The sequence below is a fragment of the Peromyscus californicus genome, unplaced genomic scaffold, assembly GCF_007827085.1.
Source record: "Peromyscus californicus insignis strain IS unplaced genomic scaffold, ASM782708v3 Scaffold_15__1_contigs__length_86483966, whole genome shotgun sequence".
Taxonomy (NCBI): Eukaryota; Metazoa; Chordata; class Mammalia; order Rodentia; family Cricetidae; genus Peromyscus; species Peromyscus californicus.
The window spans coordinates 76,647,121-76,666,802 of NW_026294447.1; the positions used below are offsets into that span (position 1 = coordinate 76,647,121).

General features: G+C 46.9%; 1 protein-coding gene across 1 annotated transcript; it reads left to right on the plus strand.

Annotated features, from left to right (window-relative positions):
- Positions 1-277: 277 nt before the first annotated feature.
- On the plus strand, positions 278-19,606 carry Plek2 (pleckstrin 2). Its single transcript, XM_052739496.1, has 9 exons — positions 278-683; positions 6,033-6,197; positions 9,550-9,731; positions 10,926-11,017; positions 11,314-11,501; positions 11,728-11,829; positions 13,139-13,222; positions 15,041-15,119; positions 15,744-19,606. The coding sequence occupies exons 1-9, from the start codon at positions 642-644 to the stop codon at positions 15,869-15,871; spliced, it is 1,062 nt and encodes a 353-aa protein (XP_052595456.1). The 5' UTR covers positions 278-641; the 3' UTR covers positions 15,872-19,606.
- The last annotated feature ends 76 nt before the right edge of the window (positions 19,607-19,682 follow it).

The window sequence follows — 19,682 nt, forward strand, 5'->3', positions numbered from 1 at the left end:
TCACTATTTGTAATTTACTTTTGTTTCGGGTGCCAACAGGGAGTAGTAGGACCCTGTTAATGCTCTCAGGATATTTTGTTTTTCATCATAGGCATTAATTTTTACTTGAAAATATTGCATTAAAATATGACTTATACGGATGACTGAGTTATTTTGTACGCTCTTGAAACTCATCCCGGACTACTAAAATTTTTGGTTCTCCGATTTTTTTTTTCTTTCTTCCAGATGAGGATGGTGTGATGTGGAGTGTGTTTTGGGAACAGGACCCCGTAGACTGTACCAGCTGCCTTAAACTTGTTATTCTCCTGCCCTCTTAGCCCAATTCCACCCTATCTACACACTCCCCTGCCTCTGTTTCCTCCGCGCTCAGGGATGGCTCCCAGGTCTAGACACCGGTCCAGGGTCATTTCCTTGGGCGATCACCGCGGGTCGCGCGGGGTGGGGCTGGCAGGGCTGGCAGGCTGGGCACCTCGCGTGGGAAGGTCGGTGTAGAAGTCCCGACCGGGACAGACTTCCTGCCCGCGGGGCCCGAGGCTCTGGCACTGGCTCCGCGCCAGGGGGCGTCCCCGGGCGGGAGCGGCTTCCTGGGCGCGGGCAGCGCAGCCGGCGGATCGCGGGGACAGCTCACCTGGACCGGCGACATGGAGGACGGCGTGCTCAAGGAGGGCTTCCTCGTGAAGAGGGTGAGTGCGCTCCTGCCTCGCGCCCGCGTGGCCGTGGGGACTGCGGGGCGGGCGGTGGCTGGACGCGCGCGGACGAGCCTGGCTCCCGCTGGCCAGCCGGCCTGGTCCGCAAAGTCGGATCCCGCTTGGTTAGTGTGGTTCGGGGCTGGCTCTCGCGTGGACCCCTTAAAACAACTGACCGGGACGACTCAGGACGAGGCCAGGGGCAGGACCCGAGGTTAGCATGCTCAACCCTCGGTTCAGTCCAGTCCATAGCAACACACACACACACACACACACACACACACACACACACCCCAAACGCCTTATTAAAATATCGTAAAAGGTGTGGGGTGCAGGGTGGAGAGAGGATAGTTAAAGGGTACTTTTGGAAAGAAGGAATGACTGCTAACACTCTGTGGCAGAAGGTTAACCATGGTTGGCTGCAATTAAGAGTGTATTCTGAAATAGCTAAGAGGATTTTTGAATGATTCCCACACCAAGAAAACAATAGTAAATGTTTGAGATGATGGATGTGCCGGTTACTCTGATGCGATCGTTGCATACCGTACCTGTTATGATTGACATCACAATGTATGTACCCTATGAATATGCACATTCCCGTGTCAGTTAAAACGTAGTACGATATTGAAACAAAAAGCACCATGGATATGCCGTGTAGTTTGCAAGCTGGGAGGGAAGCAGCACCCCTCCTCGTGTGTGTGCGTGTGCGTGTGCGTGTGCGTGTGCGTGTGTGTGTGTGTGTGTTACCACTTAGCTGTCTGTCTTGTTATATCCTTCATCAGTCCTGCAGGATTGGCACCAGACGGCCTTTGCTATCACTTAGAGATGAGGAGAATGAGCAAGATGGAAGAGCTTGCTTAGAGTATTAGAGGGGACATGAATTCCGTCCTTAGTCCTTCCCCCGCCACCCACGTTGAAGAGTCCAACCCAGGGACTCTGGGACTCCCAGGCTGCCTAGGATCAAGGCCGAAAGTGAATAAAAGAAACTGGAGGGGAAACTTTTAGGGTTCAGTGGTATGACACTGCCTAGCCTGCAGGAAACCTTGGGTTTGATCCCTAACATCTAAAAACAATTTAACATTGATGTCAACACTGAACATTTATATTAGTATAATGGCCTAGCATACAGATACAAATCTGAGGCCGAGCCCCTGGGCTGTTCTGGGCTTACAGCCTTAGGAAGTAGGGTGAGGAAGGGTAGACGCTGTTCTCCTCACTGGCTCACCTGGTCACACCAGCCCCATAGCCCTGAAGGCTCAAGTCCCTTCCATAGTCTGTTTATACTTGGTATTGTTTCGAAGTGTGTGATACAGAAAGACAAGGTGTGCTTTGTTCAAAGCTATAAGCAAGGAAGACAGGAAGCTGATGCCAGATCAGTGGTCAGGCTGGTGTCCGTCTGTCCAGAATTCCATGCTCACTTTTTGTCTTTGTCCTTTAAATGTGAGATGGTTCATCCAGGTCAGAGTGCAAACCTGGGGGTGGGGGGAACTTCTGTCTCCCACTGTACTGCAGCCTGTGAGGTGACTGAGCCGGTGTGATGGGGGGGGTTGGCTGGTGATTGCTAGACAGTGGCAGGGGCCTGTGGAGGAGCGGCGTCACCTCCAGGTCAAATCCTCAGACAGGGTTTGTGGGCCTCTGCCTATTCCTGGGGTTACCTACGTGACTCCCCACTACCACTACGCTGTGGCGATAAGAGGACATGGAGGAGGAGTGCCCTGGTCTTCTGGGAGGCCTGGTTTAGAATCCGGAGAATCGGCACAGGGCAAGGCTGAGGCACCGATGCTCTTTCCAGCCCAATCCTGAGGCAAGTGGAAGTCACACTTGTTCCTGCCCAGTGAGGAAGCTGGCCCAAGACCCCTACTATGGTCACCAGCTGCTTCCACTGCCATGTAAACCCACTTTCCTCTCAAGTGGCTGCAGCAGTCCTGGCGCCCACTGGGGCAGTTACAGCGTCATGGTGGCCCTGGGTGGTTTAGGAGGGTTCACAGCTCTGGGATGGGGAAGGCTCGAGCTGGAAGCGAGATCTTAGACCAGCCATCTCCTCCTGGAAGGCTTAGCTGGAGGCAAGCAGGGGCATGATGGGTTTGGCTCCTAATCCTGCCCAAACAAGAAAGAACCAAACTCAAGGCAAAACACAGGGCCCTTGCCAGGCCTGGCTCTCAGAGGAGAGGAGCAGCTGAGTGGGGGTGGGGGTGGGGGTGGGGTGGAGGAATAGAGCTCTCTGGTGAGGAGAGTTGAAACATGGGTGCTGCTGCCAGCCGTGGATCTTGAGCAACATGTTGGCCTAGAGATACCAACTGCAGGACTCCAGGACTCCATCTCAAGGAAATTCAGTAAAAACCTTATCAATTTTGAGACAGGGTCTTATATAGTCTACTGTAGCCTCAAACTCTCTATGTATTTAAGGATGACCTTGAACTCTTTGATCTGCCTGCCTCCACCTCCCAAGTCCTGGTGTATAGGCATGTGCCATCATGTTCGGTTTATTCAGAGCTGAGGATTCAGTCTGGCTCGGCAAGCCCTCTACCAACTGAACTACATCCCAGCCCAACAAAATATTTTTTATGTTTGAAATATTCTAGAAGCCTGGTGTAGTGGCTCACACTTATATTTCAGCACTTGGGAGACTGAGAGAGGAGGATCCTTAGTTGGAGACTAGCCCAGGCTACATGGAGAGACCCTGTCTCAAATAAACAAATAACACAGTCAATCAACCAGACACTCCTGGAAGCTACCTATACATTTCCTGAGATAAATGATTACTTAAAGCATTGTTATACAGATGTAAAAATGCTTATGGTATTAAGTCTTCTTTCAAGACAGGGTTTCTCTGTGTAGCCCTGGCTGTCCTGGAACTTGCTCTGCAGACCAGGCTGGCCTTGAACTCCCAGAGATCTGCCTGCCTCTGCCTCTGGAGTGCTGGGATTAACAGCTACCACGCCTGGCTGTTTCCTCATCATTAAAGTTAGGGAGTACAGTATCTCCTTAAAGAGTGTCTCCAGCTGTTACATTCTGTGCTTCCTTAGTACAACCCTGAGATGCTGGCCCCCACCTCATGAGGTCCCTCCTGTCCGCTAAAGGAGCTGGCCTCGGCCCCAATCAGTGGCTTACAGACAAGAGGCCTGAAGAGAGAGGCTTCTCCATGCGTGGGGACCAGTGCCAAGGTGGAGGGGTTGGGGCTGGGTTTATTTGGACCTAGACTCACTTTGCCTGTGTGCACTGAGGCTTATCTATAGAGCGGGAACCCTGATGGTTTTCTTCGTGGTCTGAGATTATTCCAGAGGCCTCCTGGTGAGGTTCCCACCGCAGTCTTATGGTTTCATTCACTTGATCCAGCATACTGTGGTCAGAATGATTGTTTCGTTGAGGCAGGGTCTCACTGAGTAGCCTCAAATTTATGATCCTCCTGTCTCAGGTGCAATTACAGATTAATGTCCCACTAAGCCTGACCAGAGTGACTAATGATTGATTGATTTTTAGACAGTCTCTATTCCAGGCTGGCTTTGAACTCACTATGTAGCTGAGGATGGCTTTAAACTTCTGAATCCTCCTTCCTCCACCCCAGCACAGACTTGTGCCACCAGGCCTAGCTTATGTGGTGCTGGGGATTGAACCAAGGACTTTATTTGTGTTAGGCAAGCACTATCCCAGCTGGGTCGCATCCCCAACTCTAGAGTGACCTTTTCAACCTAAGACCCCGAACTTGTTATGCTTCTGCTTAAAATTCCTCATGGCCTGAATGTCAAACTGTGACGTAGAATAGGAGACCTTTACCTACCAGGAACCCATCACTTCCTCATCCCTGCCCAGCCGGACCCAGTGCCCAAGTCATGTAGGGCCATGGAGGTGCTCCCAAAGAGGAAGCAGTGCAATGGTTTTGGTGCTGGGACGAACACCTAAGACCTCACGAGGACTAGGCAAGGGCTCCACCGCCAGGCTACATCCCAAGCCCGACCGTGGTTTCGTGCTCACTCTCGCCTGCCTGCCTGCCTTCCTCATCTGCCCAACCTAAATAGCTCATCAAGATTTTTTGCCTATTTGAATTTAATTTTTTTTTTACCATTATAAAAATAACACATCCTTTCTGGGTAGTATAATACATGCCCACAATCCCAGAACTCAGAATGCTGAGGCTGGAGGATCACAGGTCCAAATCTAGCCTGGGCAAGACCCTGCTGTCCTTCCAAAACAAAACCAGAATGTTTTAGAGAGTACAATGCAATGGTGGAGTGCTTGCATCTCCGAGACGCTGGGTTGATTTCCACCACCACACACCCACAAAAGAATCATTTATGATAATTTTTAGAATTATATTATGAGGAGCTGGGGATATAGTAAGTTCACAGAGTACTCACCTTGCACACGTGATGTCTTGGATTCAGTCCCTAGCTATATACATATGCACACACACTACATTTTCTTTTTAAAATTTTATTTATTTTTGGAGACAGGGACCTGGCTGGCCTGGGATGCTCTAGGTAGACCAGGCTGGTTTTAAACTCACAGAGATCTGCCTGTCTGCTTCAGGAGAGCTGGGATTAAAGCTGTGCACTATCTTGCCTGGGGCAGGAGAATCACAAGTTCCAGGCCAGCCTGGATTACACAGTTAGACCTTGTCTAAGTACATACATACATACATACCCTGTCTAAATACATATATATATATATATATATATATATATATATATATATATACATATATACATACCCTGTCTAAATACATACATACATACCCTGTCTACATACATACATACATAATACCCTGTCTAAATGCATACATACATACATACCTTGTCTAAATGCACACATACATACCCTGTCTACATACATACATATATACTTACATACCCTGTCTAAATGCATACATACAGACATGTATATATGCACACAGACATAGTAAAGGTGGAAAGACTGTATGGAATTAGCAAGTGTTAACAATGGCTGTCTTGTACTAAAAGAAGTACAGGTGAATGATCTTTCTTTATATTTTGCAGTTTCTCTCAAGCTTTTTGAACTGGTTCTGGGATGTATAGCTCAGAGGCAAAACACTTGTCTCTCATGCCAGAGGGCCTGGGTTTGATCATACCACTGGTTGGGGAGATTTATAGACAAGCAAAGGCCAATAGCAAATAAAAGCTCAAGGTCAAAGGCTTTTGCTTCCAACTCAGAAGAGATGAGCGAAGGAGAGCCCGACAAAATCCCTGCTCCCCCCCCCCCCTTCACCGAACATTGTCTCTCAGCCCACGCTGCTCCCCCAAGCCATGGGCTTCCTCTCCGTGGTGCAGTATCCTCCCCTGCATCACCTCACCACCGGGATTTCCTGTCTGTCTGTCTGTCTGTCCATAGGGGCACATTGTCCACAACTGGAAGGCACGATGGTTTATCCTTCGGCAGAACACGCTCCTGTATTACAAGCTGGAAGGTGGCCGGCGAGTGACCCCACCCAAGGGAAGGATCCTTCTGGACGGCTGCACCATCACCTGCCCCTGCCTGGAGTATGAAAACCGGCCGGTACGTGAGCATCCTGAGGCCTGGCCCCCCGAGCTAGCCACCTTGCCCCTTCGTTATCATTGAATGATTTGGGTTCAAATCCTGGCTGTCTCACGAACAGGGCAAATAGTTAAACCTCTTTCAGCTCTCATTCATCATCTGTAAAAATGGGGATAAAATAATTATGTGACAATGTTCCACATGTGGTGGTGCGGGTTGAGAAAGTGACGATCTGTTAAAAACACCCGGAGTTCTAGGAGGCAGGCACTCATTCAAAACAAAACCAGAAACTAAAAATTAACAGGAGCAGAGACTGGAAGGAGACACTGGATGTTAGCAACGGTGGTCTCTGAGAGCAGAGGTATAGGTGAGCTTTTCTTTACTCTTTGCAGTTTCCTTCAAGATCTATGACCATAATTTAGGGGGCATAAAATGTGAGAAAATATGCTGCCTTGGGGTTCAGTATGATGGCTTACAATCCTTGAGGGGTGTATGTTCCAGAAGTGATGGATGGCTTTGACCCTACATCAGAAAAAAAAAAAAAAAGTCAGGGTCCAGGTGTGGTGGCTTAATCCCAGCACTTGGGAGACAGAGAGGCAGGCTCTTGTGAGTTCAAGACCAACCTTGTCTATATAATGAGTTCCAGGGTAGCCAGGGCTGCCGGTGTACCCTTTCTATAAAAAAAAAAAATCAATAAATAAGGAGAGAGGGAGGAAGGGAGGGAGGGAGGGAGGGAGGGAGGGAGAGAGAGAGAGAGAGAGAGAGAGAGAGAGAGAGAGAGAGAGAGAGAGAGAAATTAATGGAGCCAAGAGGTGGCTTAGCTGTTGACAGCATTTACTGCTCTTGTAGAAATTTGGTTCGTAGCCTTCCTATCAGACAGCACATAACTGCTGTAACTCTAGTACCTGTAAGTACAGTTCCAGGGCATCTAGTGCCCTCTGGCCTCTATAGGCACCTACGAGCATGTGGTGCACATAAACACACACACACACACACACACACACACACACACACACACACACACACACACTGGGGGGGCCCGGGGGAAGGAGACAGAGACAGAGAGAGACATCTATTTTTTAAATACAGGGGCTGGGAATGTACTACTCAGTGGTAGACACTTGTCAAGGGTTCTACTCACCAGCAACACATGGTGATGGAAAACATCTGGAGTCCCAGATGCTGCTGTAAATATGAGCTGCAGAGGAGGGCACTGCTGTGGTTGCCTAGGTCAAGTACAGCCTCAGGAATAGAGATCCTGGGGGTGAAGGCCTGCCAATGTGGCCAGAAGGGAACACTCACTGACGGAGTGACCGGAGGTTGTCTGGGACCAGATGGAGGTAATGGGGAGCTACTGAAGGTTCTGAGTGAGAGAAGGGGCTGCTAAAAATCTTTTCAGATGCTGGGCATCATAGTAGCTCACACTTGTAATTCCAACACTCAGGAGGCTGAGGCTGGAAGAGTGTCAGAGCTCAGGAATTTAAGGACAGCCTAGACAACATAGTGAGATGCTATCTCAAACAGGCAACAAAGGAAATAATTCGGCCAAAACTGGGCATGGAGTTGGGTAGTGCACACTTTTAACTCCAGCACTTGGGAGGCAGAGGCAGGAGGATCTCTGTGAGTTCGAGGCCAGCCTGGTCTATAGAGTAAGTTCCAGGATGGCCAGGGCTACACAGAGAAACTTCGTCTTGGAAAACCAAAAATAAATAAAGAAAAACTTTGGATATGGGGTAGAGAAAGTTGACTTTATTTCAGAGACTTATAATACTGGTATATGTAAATGACCTCACTCTCCAAAAGACTGATACAACATCTAGGTACATACAGATAGCTTATGTTTGTTGAATTAATCTCAGACAAAGAAGAAAGATTGACAGATATGTCAGATGGTTCTGAAGAGGAAATCCTGGTGTCTTCAGTGGTACTGTGGGTATCAGTGAATGAAGCCGTGAACTCATAGGTTACATTCTCAGTCTGGTGCCCCTTAGTACTCGTTAGGAAGAATGGGGAGTCTTGTCACTTATATGAGCATTTGTAGTATTTGCTTGGTTATTTTGGGTTGAAAAGGATTGAGAACAACCAACAGGTTCTGTAGGAGCAAGTCATAAAATATGTGTGTGTGTCTGTGTGTGTGTGTGTGTGTGTGTATGTACGCGCTACTGAGTGTGTTTGGGTGTCACTTATCATTTCTAGTCTCTCTTGAAACTCTTTTCATTAAAACGGTGAACTGCAGCTGGACAGTAATGAGTTCAAATCAATCTTCCATGATGCCGGTGAGCGGATGCTAACTTGGTGCAGTGTCTCCCTAATATTCCTTGGGACAGCAAGTCAGCCATGACTTACTTTCATGTTTTCTATTGCTTTAAATGAAAGATATTTATAAATTTATATTTATGTATAAATATAAAGACATATTTATAAGTCGAAAGCAAAACCAGCTGTTTGTGAACATGCTGGTGACCACGGTCAGAATGAACGTGTCTTAGAGAGGCCCCTGGCTGGGATCCCCATCACTGAAGGCGAACACTGCGGAGGCAGTGGGTCTAATCTGCTCATAACATTTAATAGTGCCAACATGTGCCATTCCGCAGTTGGTGTAAGAAAGCCTCCAGGTGTCCAGCTAGAGGATAGAGAAGTGGCCCACGAGACTGGCCACTGTGTCATCGGCGGCTCAGAGCCCTCGCACTCAGAGGTTGTCGGGAGTGCGGTACTTCTCTCTCCGCCCAGTCCTGGAGCAGAACGTTCCATCCTGGGTGGGGGTCTCTGAGAATGCTGACCCAGGGCTGAGCATGCAGCAGAGGGCAAATCTTTGGGGAAGGAGTCGAAACTGTGTCACATGAAGAACGAGTGGATGGCTTGGTGGTGTTTGGACTAGAGACAGGGACGGAGTGGGGCTTTGCTAGCATTCCTGTAGGGGTAGAAGGCAGCGTCATATTCTTACAGGTGGAGAGGCTGCAGCTCAGCGAGGTTCCCGAGGTTGCCTGGCATTCCTAGCTAAGTGGCAGAGCTGAGGTTTGTGTGGCAGCTCCATCTGACTGCAGAGCCTGGGAGATTCCCTCTTCAGAGGGGCTGTGATAGGAAGTGAGGCTGTGCATCTGGAAGGAGGAGTCAGAGCCACAGTGTTGGGAACCACTCTGCATTGTCTGTGCAGAAGGGAAAGGCTGCTTTAGGAGGCCATGAGCTCCTTGTCTCGGGTATATCCAAATCAATCTGTACAGCCCCACCTGCTGAGGGTGAGCAGGGCTGGGCATCAGGCATCCCTGGATACATGGCCCCCGGCATCCTCTCTGGCCCTATCATTCCTGCGGCCAGCATTCCCTTGCCCAGTTCTCCTCTGAGTATTAGTTTGTCTGGTTGTCTCTTCTCACAGCTCCTCATTAAGCTGAAGACCCGAACTTCCACTGAGTACTTCCTGGAGGCCTGTTCTCGAGAGGAGAGGGACTCCTGGGCCTTTGAGATAACGGGAGCTATCCACGCAGGACAGCCGGGGAAGGTCCAGCAACTCCACACACAGAAAAACTCCTTCAAGTTGCCCCCCCACATCAGCCTGCAGTGAGTGCTCCACCTGCCCGCCCCTGACTCTGTCTGGCCTCCCTACGGCCTTGCCTGTCTGTTTAGTGGCGCGGTGTTGGGGGGGGGCACCCTATGGTACAACACAGGTTTGGCTAGTCCACCTTTGTGCTTCAGGGCCAACGGTTTGCTCTATCCTGCTTATGTGGGTTGACTGCCTGGAACTTGCCATGTTCAATGCCTCGCTCCTATGTAACTTTTAGGGCCTCTACCAAGTCATAATACCTCAGTGAACGAAGTAAAGACCACCATTGCATTTTAGGAGGAGTGCTTGGAAGTATGTGACAGGTCTCATTTGCAGTTCAGTGGCAGGTAATGGCTGCCTTATTGATTGAAGGGATTCCTCATTCAACCATCTAAGAAATCATTGAGTACCTCGCAGATATGTACAATTATTATGTGTTAACTTTAAAAAGAAAAGGGAGACATTTATTGAGTGCCTATTGAATATCATGCATTGTGCCTGGTGCTCAGTGGAGGTAAGCGGTAATAAACAAGGTCTCAAGGGCCGTTCACCCCAGGGACATACATAGAGATCTTTCATTGGTGTCAGCAATTGTCACATCAGGCAGAGGGAAGGCCAGTCAGTGGTGTTGGTGATACTGTGCCACAGAGATGTATGAAAGGTGTTTCCATCATGGAAATGCCCCATAGCCTCCCAGGCAGCCGCACTGTTACGGCCATCCTAGATGGGATGCGAGTCTGTTCCTGAACTCATACAGCTCCACACCAGCCTCTGAAGTCCAGTGTGTGCACCGTCAACACAGCTGTTAAGCCAGGGTGAGTGCAGGCAGGAGCAGCCGATAGGGTGGATTCAGAAAGGGGAGCTACAGAGCTGGAGGAGTTCAGACGACGTGGAGCAGATCGTGGTGAGCTGCGAGGGTTCCTGTACACTCTGGGTTTTAAGCGGTCACAATTGTTTAGCTTTATGTCCACAGTAATAGTTGCCCAGTGTGGAAATAGTTGAACATTTAGATGACCAAGAAGAGGAGTGTCTGAAAACCATGGGCATTGGATTTTGATTTATAACAAAAGCCCATTTCCGTGGTGTGTGTCTCATCATCTGTCCCTCGCTTTACATCATGAACTGTCTTCGTGGTTTATCTCACGATTCTTGGGGCCTCCCTGGAGCAGACAGTGTGAGCAGGGGCCCTTCTTTGCCTTCCTTCTGTGCAGTCGAATCGTGGACAAGATGCATGACAGCAGTAGTGGAATCCGGCCGTGTCCCAACATGGAGCAGGGGAGTACCTACAAGAAGACCTTCCTGGGTGAGCCTGTCTGTCCCCTGGCCAGGTTGGAGACCAGGCACATGGTGACTGGAGCTCATCCAATTGCTTAACCAGCTTCTCACGGGGACAGAGCTGTCTCCTAGGAAGTGGGATAGCCTGTGAGGGCCACCTGTGGGTATGGCTACAGCTCTGCGCATTGGATGTGAGCATCAGGCTGCTCTTAGGTCGAACCTGAGGCTTCTCAGGAGGTCAAGGTCAATGAGGTACTGACCAAGCCCCCTGAGTAGGCTAGCTACCCCATGGTCTGACAGGTGCTTGCCCTTGTGCTAACACAGGCTCCTCCTTGGTGGACTGGCTCATCTCCAGCAGCTTCGCAGCCAGCCGTCTGGAGGGAGTGACCCTGGCCTCCATGCTCATGGAAGAGAACTTCCTCAGGCCGGTAGGGGTCCGGAGCATGGGAGCTATTCGCTCTGGGGATCTGGCCGAGCAGTTTCTGGATGACTCCACAGCCCTGTACACTTTTGTAAGTTAGAGGTTGGGCTCTTCTTGCCACTAGGGGAGAGGGAAGGGAGTGGCTAGGGTGGGAGTTGGGAGTCTGGAGCCCTAGGGAAGGCCCAGAGTATGGGGGACAGTTTCATCCCGAGGAGACAAGCGACTTTGGTGTTGAGGAATTCTCTTTGCTTTGCAGCCACCATGGCCTGGGCCTGGGGTTCCTTTGTAAGAAGCCCTTGTCTTTCTCTTTCCACTAGGCTGAAAGCTACAAGAGGAAGGTAAGCCCCAAGGAAGAGGTCAGTCTCAGCACCATGGAGTTAAGTGGCACGGTGGTCAAACAAGGTTACCTATCCAAGCAGGTATGGCTGCCTCGAGCAGGGGGCAATGTATAGTTGTCACACTTGAAGGAGGCAGGAATGAGCCCAGAGGATGCTGGAGTACATTATTAGCAGGATCCACAGAAACAGGACCTCCCCTCCCCAGCCACAAGAGGCAAATCAAAGCCCCACCCATGCTCGTTCTCACATACACGTACCAGACCCCAGAACTGTTTTGAAAACATACGCACACAAGTAACTGTCACATTAAAAAGAAACTTCTATATTATTGCCCGGTTTCATATTCGTCGCCTGCCTGGTGAACATTAGGATCCATCTGCTCTTATTTACCTTAGAGGCAATGGTCTACCTCAAGGGTCTGCTGCTGCTGGGCCTGACAGGGACACTGACTGAGGGAAGAACTGAGGTCCCCACAGGAATGGAAGAGGGGATGAGGGAGACCCTAGATGCTAAGGAAGGTTTATGATCTCGGGTGTACGTTCAGATAAGTTTCTTTCACACTCTGCTGCACACACAGATTAATACCTGACTATTTAGATTTTACCATATACTGTATCATAGACTGTAACTGATCCTGTTTCTGATTTAGAATGTTACATTGGTTTCCTCTGTGTGTACACATAAAATGCACAAATATACATGTAGCTATAGGGTTGTTTTTGGACCAAATTGATCCTTAAAATGTTGGTGACCTCGGGTGCAATGTGACCTGTGAACTGATGATCCAGTTGACATTTGTCCTGTCCTCCTTTAAAATTAATTAAAAATTATACAATATTATTAGAAATATTTTTGTGCAAATGGGTGTTTTGTCTGCGTGTATGTGTATGCAATACCTATAGAGACCAGAAGAGGGAATCTTCTGGAACTGGTGTTACAGATGGTTGTGAGCCACCATGTGGGTGCTGGGAACTGAACCTGTGTCCTCTTCAAGAGCAGCAAATGCTCTTAACCAATGAGCCACCTCTCCAGCCCACTCACCTCTTTGTTGCTGAGCATTGAACTCAGGGTCTTGTGGTTGCTTGGTTAACAACCCTACCACTGAGCCGCAGCCTCCGCCCCTTAGTCCGTTCGTTCCTGAGTGTTGGGGTGAGGTGTCCCCTTTCTGTCGGTGCTGACTCGTAGCTCTCTGTCAACTAATGTGCTGTTTTTGCTGAGGCGCCACTAAGCAGGGATCGTGTCACTGTAATCCTTGAGTTTTCTTGCAAACTGTCCTTAGAATGTAGTCCCATTGGAGCGGCCTAGCTTGTTGGGGTTTTGTGAAATGGATACATGGAAAAGGGCAGGAAATGTAGAGCTGTGACCAACATGAATCCTTTCCTTCCTACAGGGGCATAAGAGGAAAAACTGGAAGGTGCGCCGATTTGTTCTGAGGAAGGACCCAGCTTTCCTGCATTACTATGACCCTTCCAAAGTGAGTGACCCATGCATGACCCTTCCAAAGTGAGTGACCCATGACCCTTCCAATGTGAGTGAACCATGACCCTTCCAAAGTGAGTGACCCATGACCCTTCCAAAGTGAGTGACCCATGACCCTTCCAAAGTGAGTGACCCATGACCCTTCCAAAGTGAGTGACCCATGACCCTTCCAAAGTGAGTGACCCATGACCCTTGGGGCTGTGCTGCTTCCAGAGTCTGAAGCCGAGTGGGCAGCTGCTGGGTGCCCTCTCTCACATCCCCCATGGTTCCTTGCAGGCCGCACTGCTCTGTCGTGTAGTTGTCTGCCCAGGGGAGGGTCTTCTGGGCCCACTTCCTCTGAGAGGGAGGACCTTCATTATGCTGAGAAAAAGCACCTTTTACTTTCCCCAAAGCCTGCTCTGTGGGCAAGGGGAGTGAGGGAGACTCCAACACGGTGCTCCCAGCCTCTTTACCCCTTTTCATCCAACTAGCCTACAAATTCTGTCTCCCCCAACTTCCTGTTTTCACATAAAAAAATTTCTTTTTATTGTATTTAGTTTACACATTACTTTTTGAGCCAAGAGTTGCTGCTCCACGTTTCTGATAAATACCACCTCATACCGAGTCAATATAATTCTAATCAAGAGAAAAATGGCTCTCTAGGTGGGGTGTTCAGCCTTGTCTTTGATATGAATTTCAGTCGGGACCCCTCAGCCTCATGGAGGAACCCCCTCATTCCCTGCAAAGCACAAAGAGGTTTAAGGCCTAGGCAGAGGGCTGAAAGGAGAGCTGATTGGGGGACCAGACCCTTGGGCCTCCAAAAGGCACCCATTGACCTCTCTGTGGGTCCTAGTGGTGTTGCTACCATGGCCAAATCCTTCTTTATTTTATTTTTAAAGACAGCGTATCACATAGCCCTGGCTGGCCTCGAACTCACTATATAGCCAAGGATGAACTTGAAGGCTGGGATTACAGGCATGTGCCGTCATCCCAGATTGAACCCAAAACTCTGTGTAGGCTAAACAAGCATGCTAACAAACTGAGCTGCAGCCCCAGCCACACAAATCCTTTCTAAAACTTGGGAAATATCAACAAATGTATGAGCACATTTTGCATTTAACTCTTTATTTATCTAACCTCAACTACTTTGTGCCCTTGATGAGTCCAGGGCCTTTTGCTATTCATTTGCTCCCACACTTTGCTTTTAACCCTTCTGTTGCTGGGCTAAATCTATCCCAGTACCCAAGACCTGCTTCTCAAGGCCAATTCAGTCCCTGCTTGAGACTGCCTGCTGTAGATTCCTGCAGTGCTGGGCCTCTTCTTACTGGTATCTAAGTCAACACTTCTGCATTGTTACTCAACTGCTTTAGTTTTCCTTTGCTGGAGCCACATTTAGTAGTGATTAACAGAAGGAACCAAGGGCTGAGGCTCCCGGTGTGTGAGGTTGCTCTTTAACCATCCAGATATCATAAAGCCATCCTGTTTCATGCTAAGCACATGATTAGAGACTTACATAACAATGTCCAATGTGCGGGGAAAACCCATCATAACCGTATATTGTTGACAAAGGTTAAGGGAGCCAGTGCAGACTTCTGGTAGAGTGTCAGATGAGACTGTTGTTCAACTCTGCCAGACCTGGTAATTTGGTGACAGTGCTGCTGCTGGCCATGAACCAGGCCCAAACTGCCTCACTGGTACAAGTTACTTGCCCAAGTTCAGCCACATCTATTCAGACAATTTGGAGTGGTTTTAGACATGGTCTGGCGGGTCAGTTACAGAAGAGGATATGTCTTCTTTTTTTGTATGTTCATGGAATCAATCTCTTCCTCCACAGGAAGAGAACAGGCCAGTAGGTGGGTTTTCTCTTCGTGGGTCCCTTGTGTCTGCTCTGGAGGATAATGGTGTTCCTACTGGTAAGGTACAGCTTCAGCTCTGGCCTAAAGATCTCTGGGACCTTCATCTGCATGTCATTAATACCTCTGAGGGGCAAGGTGGGGGGAGCCTGAGCTCTGAGAATCAAGTGGGCCTTTCCTCAATGAGATCATGGTATGATTTTTGAAGTCCATTTTAAAAACAAAGGAAAGCACGATATGGAATGAATGTTCTTGTGTTTTAAGAATACAACTGAATAAGCCTTATTTTTTATATTCTGTTTCTGTGCTGATGGCCCATAAGCTTCCACCTAAGTTATAGCTAAGAGCCACAGTGTTTTCATGTTAATAACATGCTTTTATTTTCTATTTACACTGATTTTACAGTCCCCAGTAGGAAGGTCATATCATTTCTATCTTGTGGATGTAGCAATTGAGGCTCAAAGTCAATTCGAAGCAATTTTTTTTAAAAAAACATAAATGGGATTCTTTGATGTAAATGAAACTGTAGGTCTATGGGTAACACAGAGGCAGGCAAGCAAGCAAGCTGCAAATGTTTGGAATAACCACTGGTAGGCCATATGGTTGTAGGGAGTAGAAATACTCGATGCTCAGCTTCAAGCTGGAAGTTGACACGGATATTCAATACTTTTTTCCCCTTTGTAGGAGTTAAAGGGAATGTCCAAGGAAACCTCTTCAAAGTGATTACGAAGGATGACACACACTATTATATCCAGGCCAGCAGCAAGGCTGAGCGAGCGGAGTGGATTGAAGCTATCAAGAAGCTAACATGACCTAAGGGAACAAACAGGACCAGAGTCCTCATTCATATCAGCTGATACAGATGGGACTTCATGGAGAACTGGAGTACCAGACAGACATTGGGCTTAGGATATGGCTCAGTGGTAGAGGACCTGCCTGAGGCCCTAGTTCAATTCTTGGAAAAGACTTTAACATTATCCATTTTGTACTGCTTTGGAGTGAGACTGCTCAAGATGGTTCCTCAAATGACAATGGTGGCAAGACTTCCTTCCGTCTTCTGATTACCAACCTGAAAAAACTGGAATCGCTGTTAGGTGACAGCATCTTGACTTTTGCTCTTCAAGACAGAAATCTAGGCAGTGGTGGCACAAGCCTTTAATCCCAACACTTGCCAGGCAGAGGCAGGTGGATCTCTGTGAGTTCAAGGCCAGCCTGGCCTGCAGAGTGAGTTCCAGGACAGCCAGGGCTACACAGAGAAACCCTGTCTCGAAAAGCCGCGCACACACACACACACACACACATACACACAGAGAAATCTGGCTTTGGGGACTATAGTAGTATGTATCCCTTTGTTGGAACACTAACCTGGGCTTTGCTATATTGAATACTCTAGTCTCAAGATACTCTCTTAAGCGATTTCAACAACTCACATTTCTGGAATTAATAAAAAACTGACATGTGTTTTATAGTTCTTGTGCAGTTTTATGTCCCCACAGGTTTACTCCCTCTAAGGTCCTATGTATTACAGAAAATTATGGGAAAACCTCAAGTGACCTGTCACTAGGATGACATGTCTCACTTTGAAGTGGGGACGCTGGCAAACTGCTGACTGTTGGCTTTGCAGAGAAAGACAGCAAATAACACAAGTCACACAGGTCACAGACTCGCCTGAAGAAATTTGTCACAGACATTAAAAAAAAAAAAGCATAAATACAGCTTTTCTATACAAAATGGACATTTAGAAAGATGTGGAGCAGGAGCCCTCTAAACAACAAAGATACAAATGGCAAAAGTTAAATCAAGGCATAAGACTGATCTGAAAATGAACATTAACTGAAATAAGTGAACTTCCCCATTTGGAAGGTTAACCTCTAGTGAAAAGTCTGTATCATACAGTGTTTTTATAAACATTTTTATTAAGTTTATACAGTGATCTGGCACAAGTTATGGCTAGCATTCTTGCCAAGGACAATGGCTTGGACTTTGATAAAATACATAACTTACATTTAAGGGGAATGGATATTTCTAAAGTGCCTAAGTAAAAACTTCTCTTAAAATAGATTTCCTCTTAATGTCTGGAATCCCTGACCCTGAATAGCCAGGAATCCCAAGAGCATGTTTTCCCTTTATCCTTACTTTGTAAGAGACTGCCTTTTCAAGCACCAGTTCTTTCCTTTGGCATCTTTCCAGGTTGAATGAACCCAGAATTGCTTTTAGGATATTGACAGGTGCTTATTTGAATTAAGCTGCATTTGGTTTGATAGCTTTCTGCTTCCAAACTGACACAGCCCTACTTCCCAGGCCTACGGGTGAGACAAGGATTCTCAAGGGTTCTGAAACAGGTAATGTCAGCTCCAGACACAGCAGTAAAGCTGGCAAGGTACTACAACTTCTTTCATCCCTACTCACGTTAATTGTTCTTGATGCAGAACAAAAACAAAGACCAAAAAAAAAAAAAAAAAAAAAAAAAAAAAAAGGCTGGTGTATGCAGCTGAATGGTAACTTCTGCTCAGTGGTGCAGAGATTGGCACATCTCCGCAGCTCATTAAGAACTTGAACATCTCCAAAAAACAAACCCAAAACCCTAAAACTTGAACATACTCATGAGAATTGGTGTTTGACTATAAAACTGATATAAAGGCAGTTTCAATGTTTCTTTTTAGTCAGTTTCAACTGACTAATGTAGGAAGCTTCAATATTGCTCATTTTGTTGTATGGATTAATGACTGTATGACTGTAATCAAAGGCAGATGAGGGAAAACAGAACGGTTAGTATTTTTCATGTAAAGGCTTTGGTGGGGAAAAAAATCAAGATATGGTAAGTTGTTCTCTTCGTTGTCCATTCTGTTCAGTCTCCCATGGCTGGGTAAGTATTCCAGGCCTCACATATCTTAGTTCGTTCTTTCCATCATGGTGCTAATGAAGGACTGACCTTTCCCCTGGCTAGGGTCACCATTTTACACAATTGTAGGACGTATCCAAAGAGCCCAGATGGGATCACAATCATCATGGAGCCCAGCTATATTTAATGTTTGGTTTTGAGACAGAGTTTCTCTGTGTAGTCTTCTGTTCTAGACCTTGTTCTATAGAAGACCAGGCTGGTCTAGGGGTACGCTACCATGCCTGGCTTAATTTTTTTTTTTTAAATATAAAAATTTTCAGTAAACAATTGCCAGGAAAAGGGCACTTGCTATATTTGATAATACATTTTTTCTTCTGTGGTTAATGGGGATTGATCCCAGGGTCTTGACATGCTAGGAACACACTAGGCTAACTCAACTATATTCCTAAATCATTAGAGCAGTTGCCCAAACTGGTCTCTAATTTGTAGTATTCCTGTGTCTCTGAAACAGCTGAGATTATAGCTGTCACTGAAGCTTTGATAATATACCTCCATGTGACAGTCTTACTATGCAGTCTTGGATGGCCTGTAACTTGATATATAGACCAGCCAGGCTTTCAACTCAGAGATCTGCCTGAGTTTAATCTCTGCTGGGATTAAAGGTGAACACTACCATACTTGGCCCTAAACTTGTTTCTTGATGCTTTTAGAGCAGAGGTTCTCAACCTGTGGGTTGTGACCCCTTTGAGGGTCAAATGGCTCTTTCATGAGGGTTGTCCAAGACCATCGAAAACCAGAAATATTTTCATTATGATTCATAACAGTAACAAACCTACAGTTATGAAGTAGCAATAAAAATAATGCCAGTAACATGGTAATGCCCACTGGCAAGCACAATTCCTTGGAAATGGGTTACCTGAGGTTAGACCATTAGATTTAAAAAGCTAATAAATAGACTACTATGTTGAACAAAGGGACAAACTTTCATAAGTGGCAAAGTATCTCCCCAACATTAATTTCCAATCCTTTTGAGACACAGGTCTGCAATGGTTGCCCAAGCTGATCAATGATTCTAGGCTCAAGGACTCTTTCCACCTCAGCTTTCCAAGTACTAGAGTCATAAGCACATGCTACCGTACCCAACTCTAGAGCCCTTACTATTTAGTCTAGGCCTAGATTGACTAGGTTTTTAAGTTTGCCTACAGATAATAAATAGTACAAGTATCCTAAGACCAGCATGCCAAACTAAATGATTTCTACATTTGACTACTGTAGCTGTAACTTCATGTGTTACTTGTGAAACTTGTTTTGCACGTCAACCTTTAAAGTTAACTAGTCTGTGAAGGTAAAAATAGGAACATTAAAAAAAGTTTGTGTTAAATCAGATCCTGGTATATATAAAAAGATCTAGGTAGCACCTAGCAGATAAAGAGGAAAATGTCCCCTTCGGTTGGGTGATGCTGTTCAAAGAAACTACATCAAAGCAGCAGCACTTTACAAAAACCCTTAGCATTATGAATTTAAGGTAAGTAGTTTAGTATGTACCAAAGGGAATAGGTGTGATGACTTCTCTCATACAAGTTGTCATTGGTCTCAAACAGGTTAACAGCCACGTAATTCTTTAATTGAATTTCAAGATTGTTCTCTACTCAGGACCAAATTCACTATGGTTAAATTTCCAACTGCTTTACTATACTTTTTTTTTCAGAGTCTTACTGCAAAGGTCACTTATTACTTGCCCTTTTACTTCTCACATAGAAAGATAATCAGGGTCTGAGCAT

What these genes read in the sequence shown, in the direction of transcription:
- Plek2 (XM_052739496.1), top strand. Translation starts at nt 642, where the DNA reads ATGGAGGACGGCGTGCTCAAGGAGGGCTTCCTCGTGAAGAGG. An exon ending in AAGGTTACCTATCCAAGCAG is followed by an intron (nt 11,830 to 13,138) that starts GTATGGCTGCCT and finishes TCCTTCCTACAG; the next exon opens with GGGCATAAGAGGAAAAACTG. An exon ending in GGATAATGGTGTTCCTACTG is followed by an intron (nt 15,120 to 15,743) that starts GTAAGGTACAGC and finishes TCCCCTTTGTAG; the next exon opens with GAGTTAAAGGGAATGTCCAA.